A 24,141-nucleotide genomic window follows, 5' to 3' on the forward strand; every position below is an offset into this window, starting at 1 on the left:
TGAGTGCAAACAGTGCAAGGAAAGGTATGTGTTCCTCTGTATCCTGCCTTAATGATCAGTGCTAGGATCATAGTGTAAATACAGGTGCATAATAGATCTTAACATATTCCACAGTCTACCCTAAACTCCTGCACATGCCTCAGTATGAGGGTATACAACTGGCTTGTTCACTGTCAAATTCAACTGAACCAATTTACAGGGCTGTTTCTTTGCAGGAACATTTTACAAATACTCTGCAGCAAGTGGATAGTCACAAAATATAGTTTCTCAAAAGCAAACAAGTCATCTTCATCTTTAGTCCTTGCCTACAAAATATTTGAATTGCACAAGATGTTATTTAACTCAACGACTTAGCTTATCTACTTAACTGCCTCTTTCTCTTTCCAGTTTTTATCTTTATCAAAGTAAGCTGTCCAATTCCTGAAATTTTGTTCCACATTATTCCTAATCTTGGCTTATTCAAATAGCTTCTGTGCCAAAATGCATTGAATTTAAGTTTGTTTATAATTTTTTCATTGTGCTGCATGTATATAAACTGCCTTCACTCTGATGTCTCAATGCATCATCTCCATTGTCAGTCATTTTAGTTTCTCTTCCTTCTGGTCTATGTTCAGCACTGGAACATTTAATTATCTAAAGGTAAAGGTTCCATTATTGTCACGTCAAACTACATTTAGAATGCAACATACATGAAATTCTTTAACTTTGTCGACCGTAAGGAAGAAAGAGAGTCGCCACTTTGTCTTGTTCCCCTCGCAGAAGTGAGGCCCCAGTGAGAAACAAATTCACAACCTCTGGTTTACAAGACCAGAGCTATCAGAGTCTCTTTAACTACATTCCAGATTCTTTCATTGAACATGTATACTATGCTATGTTTTAGCATAATTTCCTCAAACAATGATCTACAAGACCACATAATTTCACCCTATTTATGCTAACCTTCCTGGAAGCCCTTGAGATATTTGATATGTTAAAGTTATATAAATTCAGCATGATAGAAGAGATCCAAATCTCCAGTCACACAGAAGCTAGAAATTTGTATGTTGTTGTCAATCCTCAGTAATTTGAATAATCAATAAATTGGTGAAAGCATTTTAGGTGATATAATATTTTATTATATGACTGCAATTTTTGTTACATATTTGGCATAGAGCTTTCATTTCAATGGACAGGGTTAATTTCTATATACATGTTTCGAATTTGAATTGTTTCTTCCATCAATGACAATTTTGAGATTGGATCCTGCAAAATGATCCCAATGTTCTATCCAACATTACCATATGCAAACACAAAAATCTTTGGTACCAGTAAGCCTGAAGCTGCTTATATTGACTCTTGGAAATAAACATTGTGGTCTAGATTCCAATTTCTCCAGCTATGTTCAAATATGTGAAACTTCTAGCCATGCTCTGTTCTCCCAAACCCTTATTCCTCCTTTTTTTTCTTAGTAGCCAGAGCTTTACAGTGAATATTCTATAATATTCATCCAGAAAGCAGCATTTTAGTAATGTAAGTTGTTATTGCAATTACTGTACCATCCTTGTTTCTCGCAAATAGATAGCATCAACAGATAAATTGTTCAGAGCATAGATTTCACTGACAAATCTTTGTGTCCATGAAAAAAACCCACAAATACTCACAATTTCATGTCACTGTTGCTTGAGTGCTTTGAAAACCAAGTCTTCTGATCTGTTTTTCTTTAATTTAGAAAGACAAGAAAGAAGGCAAGTTACATCGTGATTGGGCAAAATGGAAATACTTATTTGAGAAACAACCCATCAATGAAATAAGGTATAGCAGTAAAAGATGTGCAATGATCTTCCTCTGTGGGTTGTGTTTGTAGCCATGGGTGCTGTAATATGAAATCATGCAATATCACACAAAGGATGGCAATCTTAAAACATTTTAGTAGGAAGTGCAACAAAGAAAGATTTAATTTAGAATGTTTTGTTCTAAAATGAGGACTGAAGCTCAGGATATCTGTGTGTTCACAGGAGAACGGTAGAGCAGGTTAGGAGAGCAATCAAAAAGAGACACAGGCTCCTGGGTTATTTAAGAGGTGGGAAGGACTATAAAAGCAAAGGAATTATGGTGATTTTCATTTCTCCAGCTAAGTTCCAATTTCTCCAGTGGAAACTTCCAGCCCATGCTCTGTCTCCCAAACCTATTCCTTCTTCCTCCTTTTTTTCTTAGTAGCCACAGCTTTAACAGTGAACATTCTGTAACATTCTTTCAGGAAGCAGCATTTTAGTAATGTATTATTGCAATTACTGTACAGTCCTTTTTTCTTGGAAGAAAATGCTAGCAGCCCCGAATGCCATTTCTCAGCAATTGTGGGTGAGACAGTTGGCATAGCGATTAGGCCAACACCTTTACAGCGCCAGCAATTGGGACCAGACTGGGGTTCGAATCATGCGCTGTCTGTAAGGAGTTTGTACATTCTTCCCATGTCTGTTTGGATTTTCTCCAGGGGCTCCGGTGGTATAGATTAATGTAAATTGGGTGCCATGGCATGGACTCATGGGCCGAAATGGCCTGTTACTGTGCTGTATGTCTAAATTAAAAAATTTAAAGCGCCTCTGAGTTCATCATTACTGTGCATAAGTGCAGGGATGCAGATGTTTCAGATATCCCATCTGTGGTAGGATACTTATTGAATTCAGAATGAAGTATAATATTGCAGCATTTTCCTTGAAGAATCCAAGCCAATTTAGAACTGATACAAAAATTTCTCATTTGAATTCAGGAGAAGACAATAATTCTGGGGGAATTTTTGTTTAGTTCTTTTTCATTGTTTAAATTAATTTAGATGTTTTCATAAGACAATAAAAAAAAGCGATCCCTTTGCCGATTGGTTTCAGCTCCACCGTTGAGTAAGATCATGACTAACTATTTACTTCAGCATCACTTTCCTAAATAATACAAAAAAATTAGCATCTCTACTTTGAATATAGCTGGTGACTGAGCATTCATAATTGCAATGTTCACTTCCAAAGTTTTAGATATAAAGACCTCCAGGACAGGTCATTTAGAATATTAACACTTTTCATTGTATCATATTTAAACAAAATGCACTAATGTTATATCTGTTTTATCACCTTCATGAATTCTGAACTTTCCTCAATTCTCAGCCCTTCTGTTTATTTTGAACATGATATGTTTTTTTTTATCTCATACTTTAAGTTCTCTTGCTATGAATGGTTGGACCACTTATCCTTTTTATTTTCTGCCCTAAAATCATATTTGCTTTAAACAATGTATTCATTCTTAAAATGTTACCCTCTAATTATGCATGGTCATATCTTTTCATGTCTCATATCTTTGTATTTCCTGTTTCAATTTGAACAAAATCACTTTCAACATTAATATAAAATTCTATCATTAATGACAATTTTTCTACAAAGGCTCCTTTGTTTACAAGATAACTACTGAACTCCAAATAGTCTGGTTGATTCCTCTACAGTCTATTCCAGAAAACCACCTTGCATACACTCCATGAATTTGTCCTCCACAGAGAGGAGTCACGTGATGGAGTAGTGGCCGGACGGTGAACTCCAGCCCTCTCCAGAAAAGTCGGGAAAAACAAGAGAAAATACAAAGGCACAGAAATACAAGTTAAAGAAAAGTGAGTATAAAGGTGGAAAGAAGATGGAGACAAAAGGAGAAAAATCAAAATCAACGGAAAGAAGAGAGGAAGAGAAGACAACGGAGGAAAAAGGTGAAGGCCTTACCTGTCCGAAGAGGCCCGCTGTGGAGAGAAGACCCCACTACCTCAGGTCGGTAGAAAAAGAACTACAACAATGGCTCACAGAGCCGAGTAAAAGTGCGCAACCGCGCATGCGCGACTCCTCGCGCATGCGCGATGCGCATACAAAAAAACACACCGACGGGAGGGGGGACCAGCTGGGGAGTCGATCTCCACAGCCGGCAACGACAGCTGCAGAACACCTGCAGCAAGAAGAGACCACAGAAGACAAGAGAAACAAGATAGAAGAGGAGGAAAGGGCAGCAAAGAAACAACAGATGGTCAACCCAGAGGAAGAAGAAGAGGAAGAGTATGGTGAAATAGAAGAAGAAAAGAGAGGCAAGGTAAAGGAGGTACTTGCTCTTGTTAGAGGATACATGGAGTCATTTAAAGAATGGCAAACACAGGAATTCAATGATTTAAGAAGAAGAATAAACAACACAGAAAAGAAAATAAATAAAATGGATATGACCTTAACAGAAATGGGGAAAAAAATGGACAAGATGGAAGAACGGGCAATAGCAGCAGAAATGGAGGTAGAAGACTTAAAAAAGAAATTGGAGGAATCTAATAAAAAAACTAAAGAGACACAAGAATTACTAGCCCAAAAAATAGATATAATGGAAAATTATAACAGAAGAAATAACATAAAGATAGTGGGCCTTAAGGAAGATGTAGAAGGCAAGAATATGAGGGAGTTTATAAAAGAATGGATCCCTAAGGCCCTAGGATGTCCAGAACTACAGCAAGAAATGGAAATAGAAAGGGCACATAGAGCATTGGCCCCTAAACCACAACCACAACAAAAACCAAGATCTATTGTAGTAAAATTCCTAAGATATACTACAAGAGAAAAGGTACTGGAGAAGACAATGGAAAAAGTAAGAGAGGGCAACAAACCACTGGAGTATAAAGGGCAAAAAATCTTCATTTATCCAGATATAAGCTTTGAACTCCTAAAGAAGAGAAAAGAGTTCAATGCAGCAAAAGCGATTTTATGGAAGAAAGGATATAAATTTACACTGAAGCATCCTGCGGTATTGAAAATATTTATTCCAGGACAACAAAACAGACTATTCTCGGATCCAGAAGAAGCACGAAAATTTGCAGAACAATTACAAAAATAGACTGAGGGATGAAGACGGGTAATGAGAGCAAAAATTATCACGATTGATATGTATGTGGGTAAAGACAAAAATAGACTGAGGGATGAAGACGGGTAAGGAGGGTAAAAATGACCACGAGTGATATGTATGCGGGTAAAGAGGTATAAGAGTGAATAGAGACAATGGGCATATGTGAAAGTATCTGTAATTAGAGGAAAACATAGAAAGTATAGACAAGAATTAATAAGGGAAGGTAATGGAATAGAGAGAATAAGGAGGGAACTAAAAGAGTGACCTTTGTGACATATAAAAAACGAAATCTTTTCTGGGGGGGGCTGGGTGGGGGGAAAAGAGCGGTCACTGCAAAATCAGTTGACGCTTGCGAGTGGATTCGCAAATCCAAATGGAGAGGGGAGATGTGGTTGTCCGACAAGGGATAAAGGGCAACTCAGGAGGGGAAGGGGAGATTGGGGATAAAGAAGATAGAAATAGGAGAATAAGGAAAATGTTGGATGTTGTAGGAATGTTGTCTGGTAAAGAGTTGAAAATAAGAAAACAGAAATGGAAAAGGAGGAAAGGTAATGATGGAAAAACGGAAAGAGAAGATAAACAAAATATAAAATGGCTACGCTGAACTATATGACTCTAAATATTAATGGAATACATAACCAAATTAAAAGGAAGAAACTACTAAATTTACTGAAAAAGGAAAAAATAGATATAGCATTTGTCCAAGAAACACATTTAACTGAATTGGAGCACAAGAAATTAAAGAGAGATTGGGTAGGACATGTAACAGCAGCATCGTATAATTCAAAAGCAAGAGGAGTGGCTATATTAATTAGCAAAAATGTGCCATTTAAAATAGAAGAGGAAATAATAGATCCAGCAGGGAGATATGTTATGATAAAATGTCAGATATATTCAGAGCTTTGGAATCTACTTAATATATACTCACCTAACGAAGAAGATCAAAAGTTTATGCAAGATATCTTTTTGAAGGTAGCTAATACGCAAGGGAACATACTAATAGGAGGGGATTTCAATCTGAATTTGGATCCAAATATGGATAAAACGGGGAAAAAAATTAACAGGAAGAACAAAGTAACCAAATTTATAATTAAATCAATGCAAGAAATGAAACTTGTGGACATATGGAGGAAACAAAACCCAAAAGAAAAGGAATACTCATACTACTCGACTAGACATAAAACATACTCAAGGATAGACCTATTCCTGTTATCAGCCCACATACAAGGGAGAGTTAGGAAAACGGAATATAAAGCTAGACTATTATCGGACCACTCACCCCTGTTATTGGCAATAGAGCTAGAAGACATCCCTCCAAGAATGTATAGATGGAGATTAAACCCCATGCTACTTAAAAGACAGGATTTTAGAGAATTTATTGAAAAACAATTAAAAATGTACTTTGAAGTAAATACGGAATCAGTGGAAGATAAGTTTATACTATGGGACGCAATGAAAGCATTCATTAGAGGGCAAATAATAAGTTATGCAACCAAGATGAAGAAGGACTATAACCAGGAAACAGAGCAGTTGGAAAGGGAAATAATAAACATAGAAAAAAAATTAGCAATAAAGGAAGATACAACCAAAAGAAGAGAATTGGCTGATAAAAAAATAAAATATGAAACATTACAAACATATAAGGTGGAGAAGAATATAATGAAGACAAAACAGAAATATTATGAACTAGGGGAAAAAACACACAAAATCCTAGCATGGCAGCTTAAGACAGAGCAAACTAAGAAAATGGTATTGGCAACAAGGAAAAAAGACAAACAAATTACATATAATCCAAAAGAAATTAAGGAAAACTTCAGAGAATTCTATGAACAATTATACCGAACCGAAAACGAAGGGAAAGAAGGGAAAATAGATGAATTTTTGACTAAAATTGAACTACCAAAACTACAAATAGAGGAACAAAATAAATTAACAGAACCATTTGGAACAGTAGAAATACAAGAGATAATAAAAAATTTACCAAATAATAAGACACCAGGAGAGGATGGACTCCCAATAGAATTCTACAAAACATTTAAAGACCTAATAATACCGCCCCTCCTGGATGTAATCAACCAAATTGATGAGACACAAAACTTACCAGATTCATGTAAAACAGCAATAATTACAGTGATACTAAAACAAGGGAAAGATCCACTCTCACCAGCGTCATATAGACCAATATCTTTGCTAAACACAGATTATAAGATAATAGCTAAACTATTAGCGAACAGATTAGCAGAACAGGTACCGAAAATGGTAAATTTAGACCAAACTGGATTTATCAAAAAAAGACGCACAACAGACAATATTTGTAAATTTATTAACTTAATTCATGCAGTAGAAGGAAATAAAGCACCGGCAGTAGCAGTTGCTTTAGACGCAGAGAAGGCCTTCGACAGAGTAGAATGGAATTACTTGTTCAAAGTATTGCAAAAATTCAGTTTACCGGAGAAGTATATTAATTGGATTAAAGCATTATATAAGGGACCGTTAGCGAAAGTGACAGTAAATGGACATGTATCAAAGCAATTTAACTTAAGCAGGTCAACGCGGCAGGGATGCCCACTATCACCATTATTGTTTGCGCTAGCTATAGAACCACTAGCAGAATCGATAAGAAGAGATAATAATATAAAAGGAATAAAAATAAAAGACAGGGAATATAAAATCAGTCTGTTTGCGGATGATGTGATAGTGTACTTAACAGAACCAGAACTATCAATAAAAGAACTATATAGGAAATTGAAGGAATATGGAGAAGTGTCGGGATACAAGATAAACGTAAATAAAAGTGAAGCAATGCCTATGAATAACGCGGATTTCTCAAAATTTAAGGAGGAATCCCCATTCAGATGGCAAACGCAGGCAATAAGATACCTAGGTGTGCAAATAAACAAAAATCTAGGCCAATTATATAAACTCAATTACAATCCACTAATGAAAAAATTACAGGACGATTTAGAGCATTGGAAAGAGCTACCACTAACACTGATAGGAAGGATAAACTGTATTAAAATGAACATTTTTCCAAGGATACTATACTTATTTCAGGCATTGCCAATACAACTGACAGAAAAATTCTTCAAAGAGTTAAAGAAAATAATAAGGAGATTTTTATGGAGAGGGGGGAAACCGAGGATAGCACTAGACAAATTAACAGAATGGTATAAACAAGGAGGCTTACAATTGCCAAACTTCAAAAATTATTATAGAGCCGCACAATTAAGGTACCTATCAGATTTTTATCAAACAAGGGAAAAACCAGACTGGACGAGACTAGAATTAGATAAAATAGGGGAAAAGATACCTGAACACATATTATATAAATGGGACGAAAAATTGGTACAACATAGAACTTCTCCAGTATTACACCATCTCCTCAATATATGGAAGAAGATTCATGTAGAAAGAAATAAAATAAATTACCAAATATCAAAACTAATATTGACGCAAAATAAGCTACTCCCTTTTACAATAGACAACCTTGCCTTTAGAAAATGGGAAAAAAAAGGGATTAAAAGAATAGAAAATTGTTTTTCAGGAAGTAGATTCTTATCCTTTGAACAAATGAGAGATAAGTACAATATAACGGGAGATACAGCGCTGGCATATTACCAACTGAGATCCTACTTGAAAGATAAATTAGGAAGCAACTTGAGTTTACCAGAGGGAAGTAACCTTGAATATGTGATTACAGATACAATGTTAATCAAAAGATTTATAAAAAATATGTATATTAAACTGCAAGAAAAGGAAAATGAGGAAACAAATGGTAAAACTAAACAAAAATGGGAACAAGATTTAAATATAAAGATAAAAAAGGAAACATGGGAGAAGTTATGCTCTGGAACGATGAGAAATACAATAAATACGAGGCTGCGTATGATACAATATAATTGGTTACACAGACTATACATTACACCGCAAAAGTTAAATAAATGGGACCCAACAGTATCTGATAGATGTTTTCGATGTAAAAAAGAAAGGGGAACAACAATTCATGCAATCTGGACATGTGAGAGAGTAGAAAAATTTTGGGATGATCTCAATCAGATATTAAATAAAATAACAGAAAACAATATACCAAAGAATCCAGAGATCTTTCTCCTAAGTAACATAAAAAATAAAGAATTTGGAATTGACTTGGAGGATGCACAAAAAAGATTTGTTAAGATAGCCCTAGCTGTAGCAAAAAAATGTATTATGTCAACCTGGAAATTGGAAGATAATTTGAAAATACAACAATGGTATATAGAAATGAATAAATGTATTCCATTAGAAAAAATAACATATAGTTTAAGAAATAATATTGAAATATTCGAACAAGTATGGGAGCCTTACATTAAATACAATAGCGAAAACCTACCGGGAACAAACATTACCTAAGTTGATGGAAGGAGAAGAGAAGAAAAGAATGGACTCAGTAGAATTTCTGGTGTATTTTTGTTGAATGACAACATTGTCTAACTGAATTAATGCAACCTAGATTGTATAACTAAAATGGATGAGAGGGGGGGGGGATGGGGGGGTGGCTTGGGAGGAGGGAGGGGGGAGGGAGAAAAAGTCACTGTAAATGTGTGGAAAAGAAAAAGTGTATATCATGGCTATTGTGATTTATGGTGTGAAAAATAAAAAATTTAAATAAAAAAAAAAAAAAAAATTTGTCCTCCACATATTTGTGGTAATATGTCTAGCCCATTCAGGTGTAGATTAATGGCTCCCATCATTACTAACAGTGGTGCGCTGTTAGACGGAATCAGACACACACAAGGTAAAGACTGTACAACAGGCTTTAATCCACAAAAACTTCCACAGAGCCAGACTGGCTGTGGCTGCAGCAACTCTGAGTGAGGCCTCAGGAGGCCGACGCAGGCTTATATCCCGGAGGGTGATTGACACCCAACCAGGTGGGGCTTCATCGATTCAGGCCAACTGACAGCCAGCCAGGTGTTGTTCTGTCCCTTTACACTCCTGCAGGTACAGAGGTTGCCCCCTGCAGTATGCCAGTGGTATACCACCACATTCACCCCCTTCTTTAAAATTGTCCCGGGGGGGGCAGTAACAAGGAATCGCACCCATTATGTACATACAATATTTACAGGTTGAGACGATTTGGTGGCCGCCAGGGTCTCTGTGACCGTCGTAAGACTGGCTCCTGGTCAGAGGGGAAGTGGGGGGGCTGGCGTCAGGGGTGTGTGTGGCTGGTGTGGTGCCGCGCGGAGGTGTGGCCAGGGGGGGCCAGGGTCGACGTATGCGGGTTGTATTGGATGGGTGGGGAGGGGTGGGTTCATCTCCTAAGGCTGAAGTGGGCCCCTGGGGAAGGGGATGTATGCCCGGTCAGCATCGTACTGGGTTGGAGGGTGGCGTGATGTGGTGGGTGCTCCTGCTGGTGCCAGGTCCCTGGTTGAGATGGTGTCCTCCCTGCCACAGCCGAACCTAACGTAAGTGTAATTATGGTTTGCATGAAGAAGGAAAACCTGCTCTACCAGGGCTTCGGCCTTGTGTGTCCATACATGCTTATGCAGAAGCGCAGGTCCCGGGGACGTGAGCCATGCTGGGAGTGACATTCCAGTCGCCGACCTCCTGGGGAATGAGAACAGACGTTCGTGAGGGGTCTCATTGGTAGCCATGCACAGCAGTGACTGAATGGCATGGAGCGCCTCGGGCAGGGTGTCCTGCCAGTACTCAACGGCCCACCCTTTTGACCTGAGTCCCAGGAGGACTGCCTTCCAGACCACTCCATTCTCGCATTCCACTTGCCTATTGCCTCTCGGGTTATTGCTTGTCGTGCGACTGGTCACGATGCCCCTCGCCATCAGGTACTGGCGCAGCTCGTCGTTCATGAAACTAGATTCACGGTTGCTGTGGATGAAGGCGGGGTAGCCAAACATGGTGAAAATCTGCCCCAAGGCCCTGATGATGGTGGCCGTGGAGGTGTCCAGACAAGGGATGGCGAAAGGGAAGCGTGAGTACTCGTCCATTACCGTGAGGAAGTTGACATTTTGGTTCGTGGAAGGCAGGGGCTCTTTAAAGTCTAGGCTGAGACACTCGAAAGCCCGAGTTGTCTTTACAATATGGGGGGGGGGGGTGCGGGCGGAAGAAACGGGGTTTACACTCCGCACATACCCGACAGGCATCGGTCATGTCCCTGACGTCCCTGATGGTGTACAGCAGATTTCGGGACTTAACGAAATGGTACAACCTGGTTATGCCTGGATGGCCGAGGGACTCATGCAATGCCTGCAACCTGTTGTCATGCGTAGACGCGAAAGTGCGAGAGAGGGCATCACGGGAGTCGTTAAACTTCCCGGGGTGGTACTGGATCTCGTAGCTGTAGGTTGCCAGCTTGACTCTCCAGTGCAGGATCTTGTCGTTCTTGATCTTGCTCTTGTGGGTAATGTTAAACATGAACACCACGGCCCGCTGGTCTGTGAGAAGCGTGAATCTCCTGCTGGCCAGGTAGTGGCACCAGTGGCGGACCACTTCCACAATCGCCTGGGCCTCCTTTTCAATGGCGGAGTGCCCTAGCTCGGAGCCTTGGAGGGTCCCGGAGAAGAAGGTAATGGGGCACCCCCTTTGGTTGAGGGTAGCAGTGACAGCCACCTCGGAGGCATCGCTCTCCACCTGGAAGGGGGAGTCCTCATCCACAGCCTGCATCGTGGCATCTGCAATGTCTTGCCTGATGCGGGTGAAGGCTGCCTGCGCCTCAGGTGGGAGGGGAAAAATTGTGGCTTGGGCCAGTGGGCGGACCTTGTCCGAGAAGCGAGGGACCCACTGTGAGTAATAAGAGAACAGGCCCAGGCACCTGCGGAGGGCCTTTAGCGTGGGGGGGAGGGGTAACTCCGTTAATGGGTGCATCCTTGGCGTCGTCAGCCACGATGTACCCCAGAATGGTGAGGCGGGTGGTGCTGAACACACACTTCTCCTTGTTGTAAGTGAGGTTCAACTCCGCGACCGTCTGGAGGAATTTTTCCAGGTTAGTATCGTGGTCCTGCTGGTCACAGCCACAGATAGTGATGTTATCCAGATATAGGAACGTCACCTTCAGCTTGTGCCAGTCTACCATGCGATCCATCTCCCGCTGGAAGTCAGAGACCCCATTCGTGACCCCAAGAGGAACCCAGCGGAACTGGTACAGGCGCCCGTCCACCTCAAAGGCGGTGTAGGGCTTGTCCTTCGGGTGGCTAGGGATTTGGTGATACGCCGACTTCAGATCAATCGTGGAGAAAACCCGGTAGCGGGCTATCTCAATGACCATGTCGGCAAACCTCGGCAGGGGGAAGGCATCCAGCGGGGTGTACCGATTAATGGTCTGGCTGTAATCCACGACCATCCTCTGCTTACTTTCCCCTTTAACCACCAGGACTTGGGCTCTCCAAGGGCTGTTACTGGGCTCTATAATGCCTTCCGCCTAGAGTCACCGCACCTCTGCCTTGATGAAGTCCCTATCTGCAGCACAATAGCGCCTATTTCTGGTGTCGATTGGCTTACAGCCTAGTACAAAATGTGGAAAGAGCGCCAGTGAAGTGATGCGCAGTGAGGAGAGGCCACAGGTTGGCTGGGGCTGATAGGTTGGCATGCTGTGCAATGTGAGTGGAGGTTGGGGCCCCTTGAAGCCAAGTGTGACACTCTGCAGGTGGCACTGGAAATCCAGGCCCAGGAGTGGTGCGCAGAATTTGGGCATGACCAGAAGCCTGAATCCTGTGTAAGTCTCCCCTCCCACCGTTATATTGACCGAGCAGCGCCCAAGGGTACAAACAGTCTTATCCTTGGCGGCGAGGGTGATCGAGCAGGTGGTGGGGTGGACCTTTAACCTTAGGGAGTGGGCCACACTCGGGTGAGTGAAGCTCTCATTGCTGCCTCTGTCCAACAGACACTTTGTTACCTGCCCGTTGATTCGCACGTCCATCATCAAGTGCCCGAGATCGTGGGGGATGTCCCTGGTCAGCAAGCCGGCAGCCAGGACCATCTCAGAATCAGAGTCGTCGCTATCTGGAGGGATGGGGAGCGTAGATATGGCGGCCTGGTCATCACCCATGTTGACCATCGGTCGTGAGTTGCAGCGTGCACTAACCGATGGCCTCCGGAGGCATGGGGAGCATCGGTAAGACGGCCTGGTCATCGCCCTTGTTGACCACGTTGCTGTTGGTCACTGGGTGCGGTGTGCAGCAGCTGATGGCACCCGGAGGTGTGGGGAGCGTCGGTAGAGCGGCCTGGTCATCGCCCGTGTTGACCACGTCATTCTCAACGTCATTGGGGGCCCTCTGTGTCGGGCACTGCCTGGCCCAAAATGGCGGCAGCACAAGGGGGGGGCGCTGCGTGGCTGGGCTCCTTCCCCAGCCATGTCCGCTGTGCCAGGGGAAGTGACATCATCATGGCTGGTGGCAGTGATGTCATTACGTCAGCCGGAAGTGATGTCACACTGTGAAGTGGGAAGTGATGTCGCTGTAGTTCTCAGTGAGCGGCACTGGAAGGGGCGGGTGCTGGTGCAGATGTTTGGGGCACACGCTGTGACGGTTGCTGGCAGGGCTGGATGTTGTGCGGTTGAAGTCAGGGAAGAGGGAAGTTGTTGTGGGGTCAATGGCGCCGCCTGGCTGGTGCACGTTGGCGGGGGGGTCCTGCGGGGGAGGTGAGGAGGTCATAGAGGGCCGCTGAGGTGCTGGCAGGTTTAGAGAGGCACACTTTTGCAAAGTGGCTTTTCTTGCTGCATCGGAAACAATACTGGTTCCTAGCTGGGCAGTTTTGGCGCGATCATCGATCTGACCCACACCAGGACCCACAGTACTTACAGGGGCACCGGGTGCCTGCCGCAGCGATGTTCTTCTCCCCAGCTCAGCCTGGGGCTGGAGCTGCAGTGTGAGAGGGCCAGGAGGGAGCCTGGGGGAACATGGAATCAAAGGCTTCGACATGCAGGGCTGCTGCTTCCAGGGCTTGGACCACTTCCACAGTCCTGGTTAGGGCATAGATGTCTTCCAGCAGCTTCTGCCAGATGGCCCTCGAGCATAGCCCTTGGACGAAGGCATCCCAGATCAACCTCTCGACCTCCTCTACACCTATCCCGGGTTCAGCCAGACACAGTAGGGTCAACTCTCGTAAGGTAAGACTCAGCCATCTCCCCAGGTTGTTGGGCTTGGATGTTGAGGAGGTACCTTGACCAGACCAGATTCATGGGGGGCTTGTGCAGGTTCTCGAGAGTGTCCATTGCGCTTTTGTACGTGGAGCAGCCTTTGGTTACCTGGAAGCCACAGGGACCCAGCTTTGACCAACCTCTTCCAATCGGAGTCCAGGATGTTGCCCTCGTGTGCCTTGATGATTGCCTCGACCGCATGCTGCCAGATCTCGAAGCGTGTCTAAGCTTCCGGGAGGCGTGGGTCGACTTCGAAGCTCCTTGCACACAGGAGTTTTTCCATGGCAGCTGTGGGAAAATTTTGTGGATTAAATTGTGGTGCGCTGTTAGACGGAATCAGACACACACAAGGTAAAGAGTGTACAACAGGCTTTAATCCACAAAGACTTCCACAGGGCCAGGCTGGTTGTGGCTGTAGCAACTCTGAGTGAGGCCTCGGGAGGCTGGAACTGGCTTATATCCCGGAGGGTGATTGACAGCCAGCCAGGTGTTGTCCTGTCCCATTACACTCCTGCAGGTACAGAGGTTTCCCCCTTCAGTAGGCCGGTGATGTACCACCACACTAACCTTGAAATGTTTCTAACAAATCTCTTGATTTATACCTTGCTCAACATGACCATTATTGCCTGTGGGCTATACACCCCTTAATGTTTCTTAGCTCCCTCCATCCAAATTGTTTCTATTTTTTGATTTTCTAAGATCCTTCCTCTCAATTACCTTTTACACATTTTACCACCTTATTTCTTTATTCTTTAAAACTTTTTGATTTTTTTTACATCTAGTTTCAGCGTGTCGTTACATTTCTAAATGTCAGTGTTTTGTTGGAAGTATATGGTCTAAGGGTGGATAAGTCTCACAGACCAGATAGATTGCACCCTCGAGTCCTGAAAGAAGTAGTGGTAGAGATTGTGGAGGCATTGGTATTGATCTTTCAGGAATAAATAGATTCTGTCATGGTCCCAGAGGACTGGAAAAATGCAAATGTCACTCCAATATTCAAGAAGGGAGGGAGGCAGTGAAAGCAAATTAAAGACCGGTTAGCCTGACATCAGATGTTGGAGTCAATTGTCAAGGATGAGGTTATGGAGTACTTGGAGGCATATTATGAGCCAGCATGGTTTCCTTAAGGGAAAATCTTCTTTGACAAACCTATTGGAATTCTTTAAAGAAGTGACAAGCAGGCCGGATAAAGTAGATGCAGTGGATGTGGTGTATTTCGATTTTCAGAAGGCCTTCGACAAGGTACTGTACATGAGGCTACTTAACTTCTTTAGTTCTTACATTTAGTTTTTACATCTCTATATGTATTTTATCGCCGTTCTTCATTCTTGTTACATCTCTTCATCTCTCCTTCGGTCCTGTAGGCTTTCTGCAAATTCTCGTGCTTCCTCCAGATCCGAGAACAGTCTGTTTTGCTCCCTAGGGATAAATATTTTAAGCACAGCTGGATGTCTTAACATAAATTTATAAACTTTTTTCCATAGGATCGATTTTGCTGTATTAACCTCCTTCCTCTTCTTTAAGAGTTCAAAACTTATGTCTGGGTAAAAAGATATTTTTTGACCCTTGTATTCCAATGGTTTATTGTCTTCTCTAATTTTATTCCTTGCCCACTCCAGTATATTTTCTCTTGTTGTATATCTCAAAAATTTTACTACAACATATCTTGGTTTTTGATGTGTCTGTAGTTTCAGAACTAGTGTTCTGTGTGCCCTTTCTATTTCCATTCCTTCCTATATTTCTGTCATTCCCAGGACCTTTGGGATCCATTCTTTTATAAATTCCTTTATATCTGTGCCTTCTTCATTTTCCTTTAGGCCCACTATTTTTATGTTGTTTCGCCTACTATAATTTTCCAACATCAATTTTCTGAGCTAACAACTCTTGTGATTCTTTAACTTTTTTATCACTTTCTTCCAATTTTCTTCTTAAGTCATTCACTTCCATTTCTACAGCTGTTTCTCGTTCTTCCATGTTTTCTAATCTTTTCCCTATTTCTGTCATGACCAGCTCTAATCTATTCACTTTTTCTTCTGTACTTTTCATTTTTCTTTTCATTTCACTAAATTCTAATGTCAACCATTTTTTTAATACTCTCATTTGTTCTTGAAAAATAACTTTAGCTATATTCTGTCCATCTGTTTTACCTTCTATTTCTCTGTGCAGATCTTGGTCTTCTTCCTCTTCTTCTGTGTCTGCACCTGTGTTTGTGTCTTCTTCTTCACTTTCTTGTATCTGTGTCTCTTCTGACTTTCCTGATGAGTTACTTGTCTCACTTTGCTGGGCTTCTTCTTGCTTGGCCTCTTGCTGTTGTTTCTCTTCTTCTAGGCTGCTCATCTGTTGGGCCTCCTGCTGCTGCTCTTCTTTCCTTTCACTCCCTTTCCTGTCGCTTTCCTCTTCCAACTGAGAGCCCTGGTGTCGAGCATCCCTCAGCTAGTTGCGGTGTGTTTGCCCGCTCCTCAGCTGAGCCCCCCTCCCGTCGGTGTTCTCCTTCTCCTTAGTAAGCGCACTGTGCACTTTTGTTTGGCTCAGAGAGCCATTTTTGCAGTCCAGCGGTCTGTGGGGGGGGGGGGGGGTCGCGACTCTGCGGGGTCGTCACCAACCTCGGAGAATGGGCTCTCTTCTCCACGACGGCTCCCTGTTTCTTTATGCAGGTAAGGCCTTCTCCTTGCCCTTCTGGCGTCTTTTCTTTTTTTCTTGTTGTTTTACTTTTTCCTTCTTGGGTGCCATTTTCACTCTTTTCTTTTATTTGTTATGTTTTGTATTTCTTGAACTTTGTATTTTCTTCACTTTATTTCTTCTTTTCTGGAGAGGGCTGGTATTCCCCTACCGGCCACTACTCCATCACATGACTCCCCCGTTCATAAGAATGATTCAGGGAATTACAGAATTATCATATGAGGAGTGTTTGACATCTTTTGGCCTGAATTTGTTGAACGACGGGAAATCTCTGAAACATTTCAAAAGTTGAAAGATATGGTTTGAGTAGATGTAGAAAGGCTGTTTGCTATTGCGGGAGAGTCTAGGAGAAGAGGGCACAATTTCACGATTGAATGGTGTCCACTTTGAACAGAGATGTCGAGGAATTTCTTCAGCCACAGGTAGGTAAATCTGTGAAATTTGTTGTCCCGGGCAGTTGTGGAAGCCAGGTCATTGTGTGTATTTAAGGCAGTGATTGCTATGTTCTTGATTAGCCAGGGCATCAAAGGATATGGGGAGAAGGCTGGGCAGTGGGGCTGAGTGGGAAAATATATCAGCTCATGATTGAATGGCAGGGATGACTCGATGGGCTGAAAATCCTATTCTGCTCCTATGTCGTATGGTCTTATTTAATGGTCTTTATTTAAATATTCTTGTTGGGAAGGCTTGGTCTAGCATTTGTCTGATGGGATCTATAGGGAAAGTCCTGTAACAGTTCAGGATCATTTTATCCCACAGTTGGAGCCAAATCTTTTCTGCAAATTATTCTTGGGTGATCCTTGCAGAATATAATTTTTTTGAAGGTCAGTAGTGAGCATGAGTGTCTTGATATTCATTGTTTGTATATTATTTCATCTGCAACTGGAGTGTTTTGCCTCTGTTTTTGAGAACCACTTAAAGACATAAAAACCTTAGAGGAGGCACAGATAAAATTTACTTAAGCGATTCTCTGGAGTTGCAAGATAAAAGTTGCAGATGCTGGGTTTCTACTTTGTCTCTGAATGTTGATATATGATTTGATAGTCTTCAAAATAATTAGGATTGAGAGAAAGTGAATGAATAATACATGTTTACAATACATGTTGAGAACCACAGGAAGAGATTCAAGGTTACAGGAAAAAGAACCAAAGCTGACATGTGGCAAAAGTTTCATATAGCAAGCTAGAATTCTCTACCTGAGAAAAAATGATGGAAGATCCAGCTATAGCCTGAAAAAAAGGAGGTAGATAAGTTCTTGGCAGGAAACGAAATGCTGAGTCATAGGGAAAGGACTGGAAAACCAAACAAGCTAGATTATTTTTGTATAAGGTGCTGACAAAGGGTTTGATGTGTCTCCTTTTCTTCCTTCCTGTATCTGTTCTGTGGGTTTACATTATTTTGTAGGTTTCCATCTGAAAAACCTGATCATTTTAGTATTAATCAATCTGGTGTTTGAAACCAAATAGATTTCAAACTCTTCAGATCACTTCAGTTCATAATTAAATATTTACCCAGAGCTTTTATTAAAACTAAAAGCAAATATTCACAGAAATAATTGTTTTTGATATGTATGCTTCATCTATTCATAAATGTGACAACAGAGATATAATTTTTCAGATGTCTCTATTTGCAGGGAATATTTTGGAGAGAGGATCGCCTTGTATTTTGCCTGGCTTGGCTGGTACACTACCATGCTGATTCCTGCTGCTCTGAGTGGAGTTGTTGTCTTTCTATATGGATTAGTGTTTTTTGAAAGCAATCAAGTGAGGTATAGTATTGGCAACATGCTTCAATCACTGAGCAAATTAATTGCTAGTATCTCAGATCATAGCATATTATTTTCAAGTGATTTTATATAGCTTGTTTAACATCATCAATCAATTTACAACTGTTCGGACATTAGGGTAAATAGCCTGAATCAGATTTATAAATATTCTCACTTTAATAATTGCAATGAATGCTGAAGCAATGAAAATTGGTAGATTTGAATGCAGAAGAGATTGCTCTCAGAATCCAAGTTGCAAATGCCAAAAATCATAAACGGAGAAAAAAAGGTTTGGGTTAGGAACTTCTGTAACAATTTGGAAGGAGTGGCTGGGCTAAAAACAGAGTTATCAGTTCAAGTTTGGGGTTATTAATGAGGTTATCACTGTTAATCCTGGACTTTAGTAAAAACACAGATATGCTGCAGGAACTCAGCAGGTTTTGCAGTGTCCATATGAGGTAAACCGGCACTTCGGACCTGAGCCCTCCTTCAAGCTATGAGTAAAGATCAGGCAGACACCTGAATTAAAAGACTGCAGGGAAGAAAAGAAAAGGCAGGGGGAGGAGTTCAGACCAACAGACAAAAGGTGTTAATTGGATATGGATAGGAGAAAAGATGGCGGGTGGGGGGGGGGGGGTGAGCTCAGTGAATCCAGAGCTGAGGGAAAGGATATGGAAGGAAAAGGGAAGAGAGAGAGACAGACAGACAGACAGAGCTAGAGGAAAGGGGACATAGGGATAAAAGGTGGTTGGGGCTAATGGAAACCGGAGAAGACAAAGTTAATGCCATCTGGTTGGAGGGTGTCCAGATCGAATATGAGGTGTTGTTCCTCCAGTTTTCAGGTGGTCCCAGTCTGACAGCATATGAGACCATGGACAGACATGTCAGCAAAGAAATTCATACTTTTTATGAAACTCTGGTAGCTTCAATTATCAGTAGATCTTTACTTTTCCTGGATCTATAAAAAGGTTTTGATTTTGGGGCCCTGGGCCAACAATAAAGCATCTTGAAATGCTGTATTCCTACTAATTACTGTGAATCTCTGGTCAATTACCTCTCTAAATGAAGCCTCAAATCCATGCATCAGGGCACATGAAGTCCATGTAAATGGTTGAAGGATCACATCACCTCTCAAGCTACCTCTCCTTCCAGATTCACCTCTCCCATCTGTGAAGGTGATGCAGTTCTTGTATTGGGCTCAGACCTCACAGCCCTCTGAGATTTTGTTGATGAATTATCTGGAAATAAAACAGAAAATATTGAAAACACTCAAAAGGGCAGGCAACAACTGCAAAAAGAGAGACAGAGATAATGTTACAGGTTATAGACCCTTCATCAGAATTAAAGAAAACCCAACTGGGCTTCCAGGTAAAATAGTAAACAACCTTCATTGCTTCCAATCTCGTGTACTGAATCCAGTGTTCACAATGTGGACTGAACAATGGAGAAATGAAACATAGATTACTTTTCTGAGTACTGTAATTAAGTTTGCTTCTGATTGTATGATATTTTATTTCACCAACCCAATTGCAATTTGACCTCTGTCTGGGCTCTTGCAATTAGACCCAACACAACACAACTTCTGTTTGGACAAGTTGCAGCTTTCTGAACTTGATAGTGAATTGTCCAACTTTAGACAACCTCCTCTTTCAGTTTGTATCAGAACTTGCCTCTCTGCTGCCATTCATCTATCTGTGATATTGCTCATTTTCTCTTCCTCCATATACAGTATATGAACAGCCTGACCCATGCAGGGCATGTCCCCAGTCCTGCTGTAATAGATAATCAGCTTGCTTTTCCTATTTGACCCGGTTTCAACTTTAGGAGTGACATTTTATTTGACCATTGCATTCCCCGCCATTCCAACTTATCTGTAACTCATAATTATTTCTCTTTCCCAGTTCTGACAAAGGAACTCTGAGCTCAACTCTAAACTGCTACTTTTTCCAGATTCCACTTGACCTGCAGGACATTTCCAAATTTTTTGTAATTTTAGAGTTCTAGCATTTGCAGTGATTTTGATTTTCAGTTCGATGGAAATGCCCTTCGCGTTTGAATAGACTGAGAATGACACACCCTTAACCATAGTGCTGGTTAAAACAAAGGAATCTAGAAGTAGGAAAATTACCAGAAAAAAAAATTATGCTCCAAGGTCAGCATTATGTAGAACAGTGCACTTCAACAAAAATATTTATCGTGTAACATTCTTGTAAAACAGAAATGGTTTCTGATTTTGCAAGAGCATAATGTACAAGATTGATCAATTAAATATGCTATCATCCATTTAATCTACCTTCATTATTATTCCATTTACGCTCTGTATGTTTGATTTTTATTCAGTCAGGATCATCTTTCGGAAACTCAGTTGCCAGAGCAAAGGCAGATTTCATAAGCCACATAATCATTTACCAAACCCTAAAGCTTTGTTCCATTTATCAAATGTAACTAATGAAACTGCAGTTTTCACTTAAATTGAAATAATTTTTAAGAAATTGCTAGAAATACTCAGCAGATCATGCAGAATCTGGGGAAAGAGAAGAAGGATTAACAACTCAGGTCAAATGTCCTTCAGCAAAAATGAAAAAGAAAGAAAACAAGTTAGTTTTAATTTGCAGAGAGAATGGAGTGGGATAGACAGGATAACTTGAATCAGAATTTATTGCCATGAACATGTTATAAAATTCATTTTTTTGTGGTAGCATTACAGGTGCAAATATTGCTATAAATTACAGTTTAAATAAATAAATAAATAAATAGATAGATAGATGGATGGACAGGCAGATAAATATATAAATACATACATAAATAAAGATAAATAAATAAATAGATGGATTAGTACCAGCGAGATAGCGTCTGTGGTTCATTGTCCATTCAGAAATTGATGGCAAGGGGGAAGAAGTTGCTTTTGTACCATTGAGTGTTTGTCTTCAGGCTTCTGTACCTCCTCCCTGATGGTTACAGTGTGAAGAAGGCTAGGCCTGGGTGGTGAGGGTCCCTGAAGATAGAAGCTGCTTTTTTAAGACACCACCTCTTATAGATTAACTCCATTTCTCCTACATATGGTACATGACCTGCTGTGTTTACAGATATTTTTAAATTCCAGATTTCCAGCATCTGCAGTTTTTTTTTGAAAATTTATTCACAATTTTAATTGACTTTCCTTTCTTCCCATGAATTAGTAAAGAAATTTGCAATGCTTCTGGGATTATTATGTGCCCACTGTGTGATCAACGTTGTCGATACTGGAGGCTCAATGAGACTTGTTCCTATGCCAAGGTATTTTTTATCATATAGGAAGGCAGTGGTGGTCACCTGCTTCAGCCAAGGCAATGGGCGAATTTACAACTGTTGGCTTTTTAGATTAGTCACATTTTCTAAATCCAGTGCAATTTCTTTTTCATTAATTTTGCATTGCTATGCAGCAAATCACAATTTTGCTCTATTTTGTTCTCTGAGAAATCTCATATTTCCTCTTTAAAACATTGCTTTTATCTATGATTCTGCCACTGCTTTATTATTATCTAATGCAAAGAAAAATCTTGTGCACTGTGATGGAAAAACTAAGATGTTTTGTGCATTGCCAACTGAGAATAGTTCTGATGAGCATTTATTTTAATTCTATTCCTGCAGGTCACACAACTATTTGACCATGAAATAACTGTTCTTTTTGCAATGATCATGGCAATATGGGGTTTGTATTCTCTTCAGTTCAATGCTATTCTGTATTGCACTTAATTGTTGATATAAAAAAAAGTGATCTGCATGTTAAAATCCCAGTAATGGAAACCACACAACTTTTATATTATAATAAACCATAGATGTCATTTCTTCAAATGTCTGAATTTAATGATACCTAGCAATGAAATAAGATTGCAAGGGAAGTCAATTTAATAAGAGGACATTCATACAATTAGTCTTTTTATGAGTTAACACAAACTACAAGTATTTACAACTATTCACTTCCAGCTAATAATTACAGCTTGACTGAAGCCCACCCTAATCTGACCAAAAATATGCACCGATAGAATAAGAGGTCTGGAGTGGGGATTCAAGCAGATCCTACCACATCCAAGCCCAATGAATTGATGCCATTTATAATATTCCCAATGGCTTGCAGAGGGATCTGGACCAACTGGAAAAATGGGCCAGAATATGGCAGATGGAATTTAATGCAGACAAGTGTGAGGTGTTGCATCTTGGAAGGACAAACCAAAGTAGGACATACATAATAAATGGTAGGGCACTAAAGACTTCGGAGGAATAAAAGGATCTGGGAATAAAGATACATAATTCCCTGAAAGTGGGGTCACAGGTAGACAGGGTTGTAAAGAAAGCTTTTGGCATCTTGGCCTTCATAAATCAAAGTATTGAGTTTAGTACAGGAGTTGGGATGTTATGGTGAGGTTGTATGAAACATTGGTAAAGCCAAATTTGGAGCAAAGTGCGCATTTCTAGTCGCCAAACTACAGGAAGGATTGAAAGAGTGCAGAGAAGATTTACTAGGATATTGCCAAGTCTTCAGGAGTTGAGTTACAGGGAAAGATTAAACCAGTTAGGACTTTATTCCTTGGAGCATAGAAGAATGAGGAGAGATTTGATAGAGGTTTACAAAATTATGGGGGGTATCTAGAGGGTAAATGAGAGTAGGCTCTTTCCACTTAGATTAGGAAAGATAAATACGAGAGGACATGGCTTTAGGGTGAAAGGGGAAAGATTTAGGGGAACATTAGGGGAACGTCTTCACTCAGAGGGTGGTGGTGGTAGGAGTGTGGAAAGAGCTGCCATCTGACGTGGTAAGAACGGGCTCACTCTTAAGTCTTAAGAATAAATTGGATAGATACATGGATGGGAGAGGTCTGGATGGTTATGGAATGGGTGCAGGTCAGTGGGACAAGCAGAATGATGTTTCAGCACAGACTAGAAGGGCCAAATGGCCTGTTTTCAGAGCTGTAGTGTTCTATTGTTCTATGGCAGGAATAATATAACTGAAGGGACCAATCTAATTTCCTGCTTTGTGCATCCAACTATTTTTCACCTTAGTATTAGGAGATTTTATTAAATAATAGTTAGACTAATTGAATGAAGCTTATTTTGATTTTTCTGATTATACTTAATAATGTTCAATTGTTATTAAACAACTAAACTCAGTAACTTCAGTGAATATTTCTCTCTCCAAACATAGCCACAGTATTTTTGGAGATATGGAAAAGAGCCCGAGCAAAAACTGTCTGCTCTTGGGAATTATACCACTGGGATGAAGATGAGGTAAAGTCATGACTAGCATTTAAATTCCGTTTTGTAAGTTATTGAGTTTACAATTTTGGGCCTGATCATCCTGTAAAAGTATACAAAGATATCAATGCATGTTTTAATTAATGCCGGAACCATTCTGCAGTTTTTGGGGATAATGAAATTCAGGATGAGTTGTGAACTTTCAGGATTCACTGGCCAGTGATTTGACTCAGTTAAAGCAGAATGTGCCATGGAAAATAATTGATAATTAAGAATATGACATACTTTCTAAAGCCATATTGTTGATGGAATGACAGCCAACATTTCTGAAAGCTTGAATTGCAGAATCTCAATCTTGATTGAATCTATAAAACATAAAAATCACCAGTTTTTAAAATTTATTCTCATTCCTCTGTATTATTTCTTTCCCTCACATTCATCCTTGGCTTTGTCT

At 40.8% G+C, this 24,141-nt stretch overlaps 1 protein-coding gene and 1 long non-coding RNA gene across 7 annotated transcripts in view; one reads left to right on the forward strand and one right to left on the reverse strand.

The window, feature by feature from the left end:
• Nucleotides 1-24,141, forward strand: part of ano9b (anoctamin 9b) — a 128,803-nt gene that overhangs the window by 58,315 nt on the left and 46,347 nt on the right. For 5 of the 6 annotated variants that reach the window (XR_011345658.1, XM_069901005.1, XM_069901011.1 and 2 more), the window contains 5 exons: nt 1,709-1,791; nt 18,324-18,458; nt 21,635-21,731; nt 22,086-22,146; nt 23,638-23,720. Coding sequence is in view for 5 of the 6 variants with exons in the window: in XM_069901005.1 (XP_069757106.1) it covers nt 1,709-1,791; nt 18,324-18,458; nt 21,635-21,731; nt 22,086-22,146; nt 23,638-23,720 (459 nt within the window). In the remaining variant the exon portion in view is untranslated. The remainder of the gene's footprint in view (nt 1-1,708; nt 1,792-18,323; nt 18,459-21,634; nt 21,732-22,085; nt 22,147-23,637; nt 23,721-24,141) is intronic. The other variant, XM_069901028.1, reaches the window with a different exon arrangement.
• On the reverse strand, nt 1,625-24,052 carry LOC138744620 (uncharacterized). Its single transcript, XR_011345659.1, has 3 exons — nt 23,973-24,052; nt 19,510-19,693; nt 1,625-1,697 (listed from the first exon to the last, which is right to left on the reverse strand). It is a non-coding gene; the product is annotated as an uncharacterized lncRNA (long non-coding RNA).

The sequence above is a fragment of the Narcine bancroftii genome, chromosome 1 (assembly GCF_036971445.1).
Source record: "Narcine bancroftii isolate sNarBan1 chromosome 1, sNarBan1.hap1, whole genome shotgun sequence".
Taxonomy (NCBI): Eukaryota; Metazoa; Chordata; class Chondrichthyes; order Torpediniformes; family Narcinidae; genus Narcine; species Narcine bancroftii.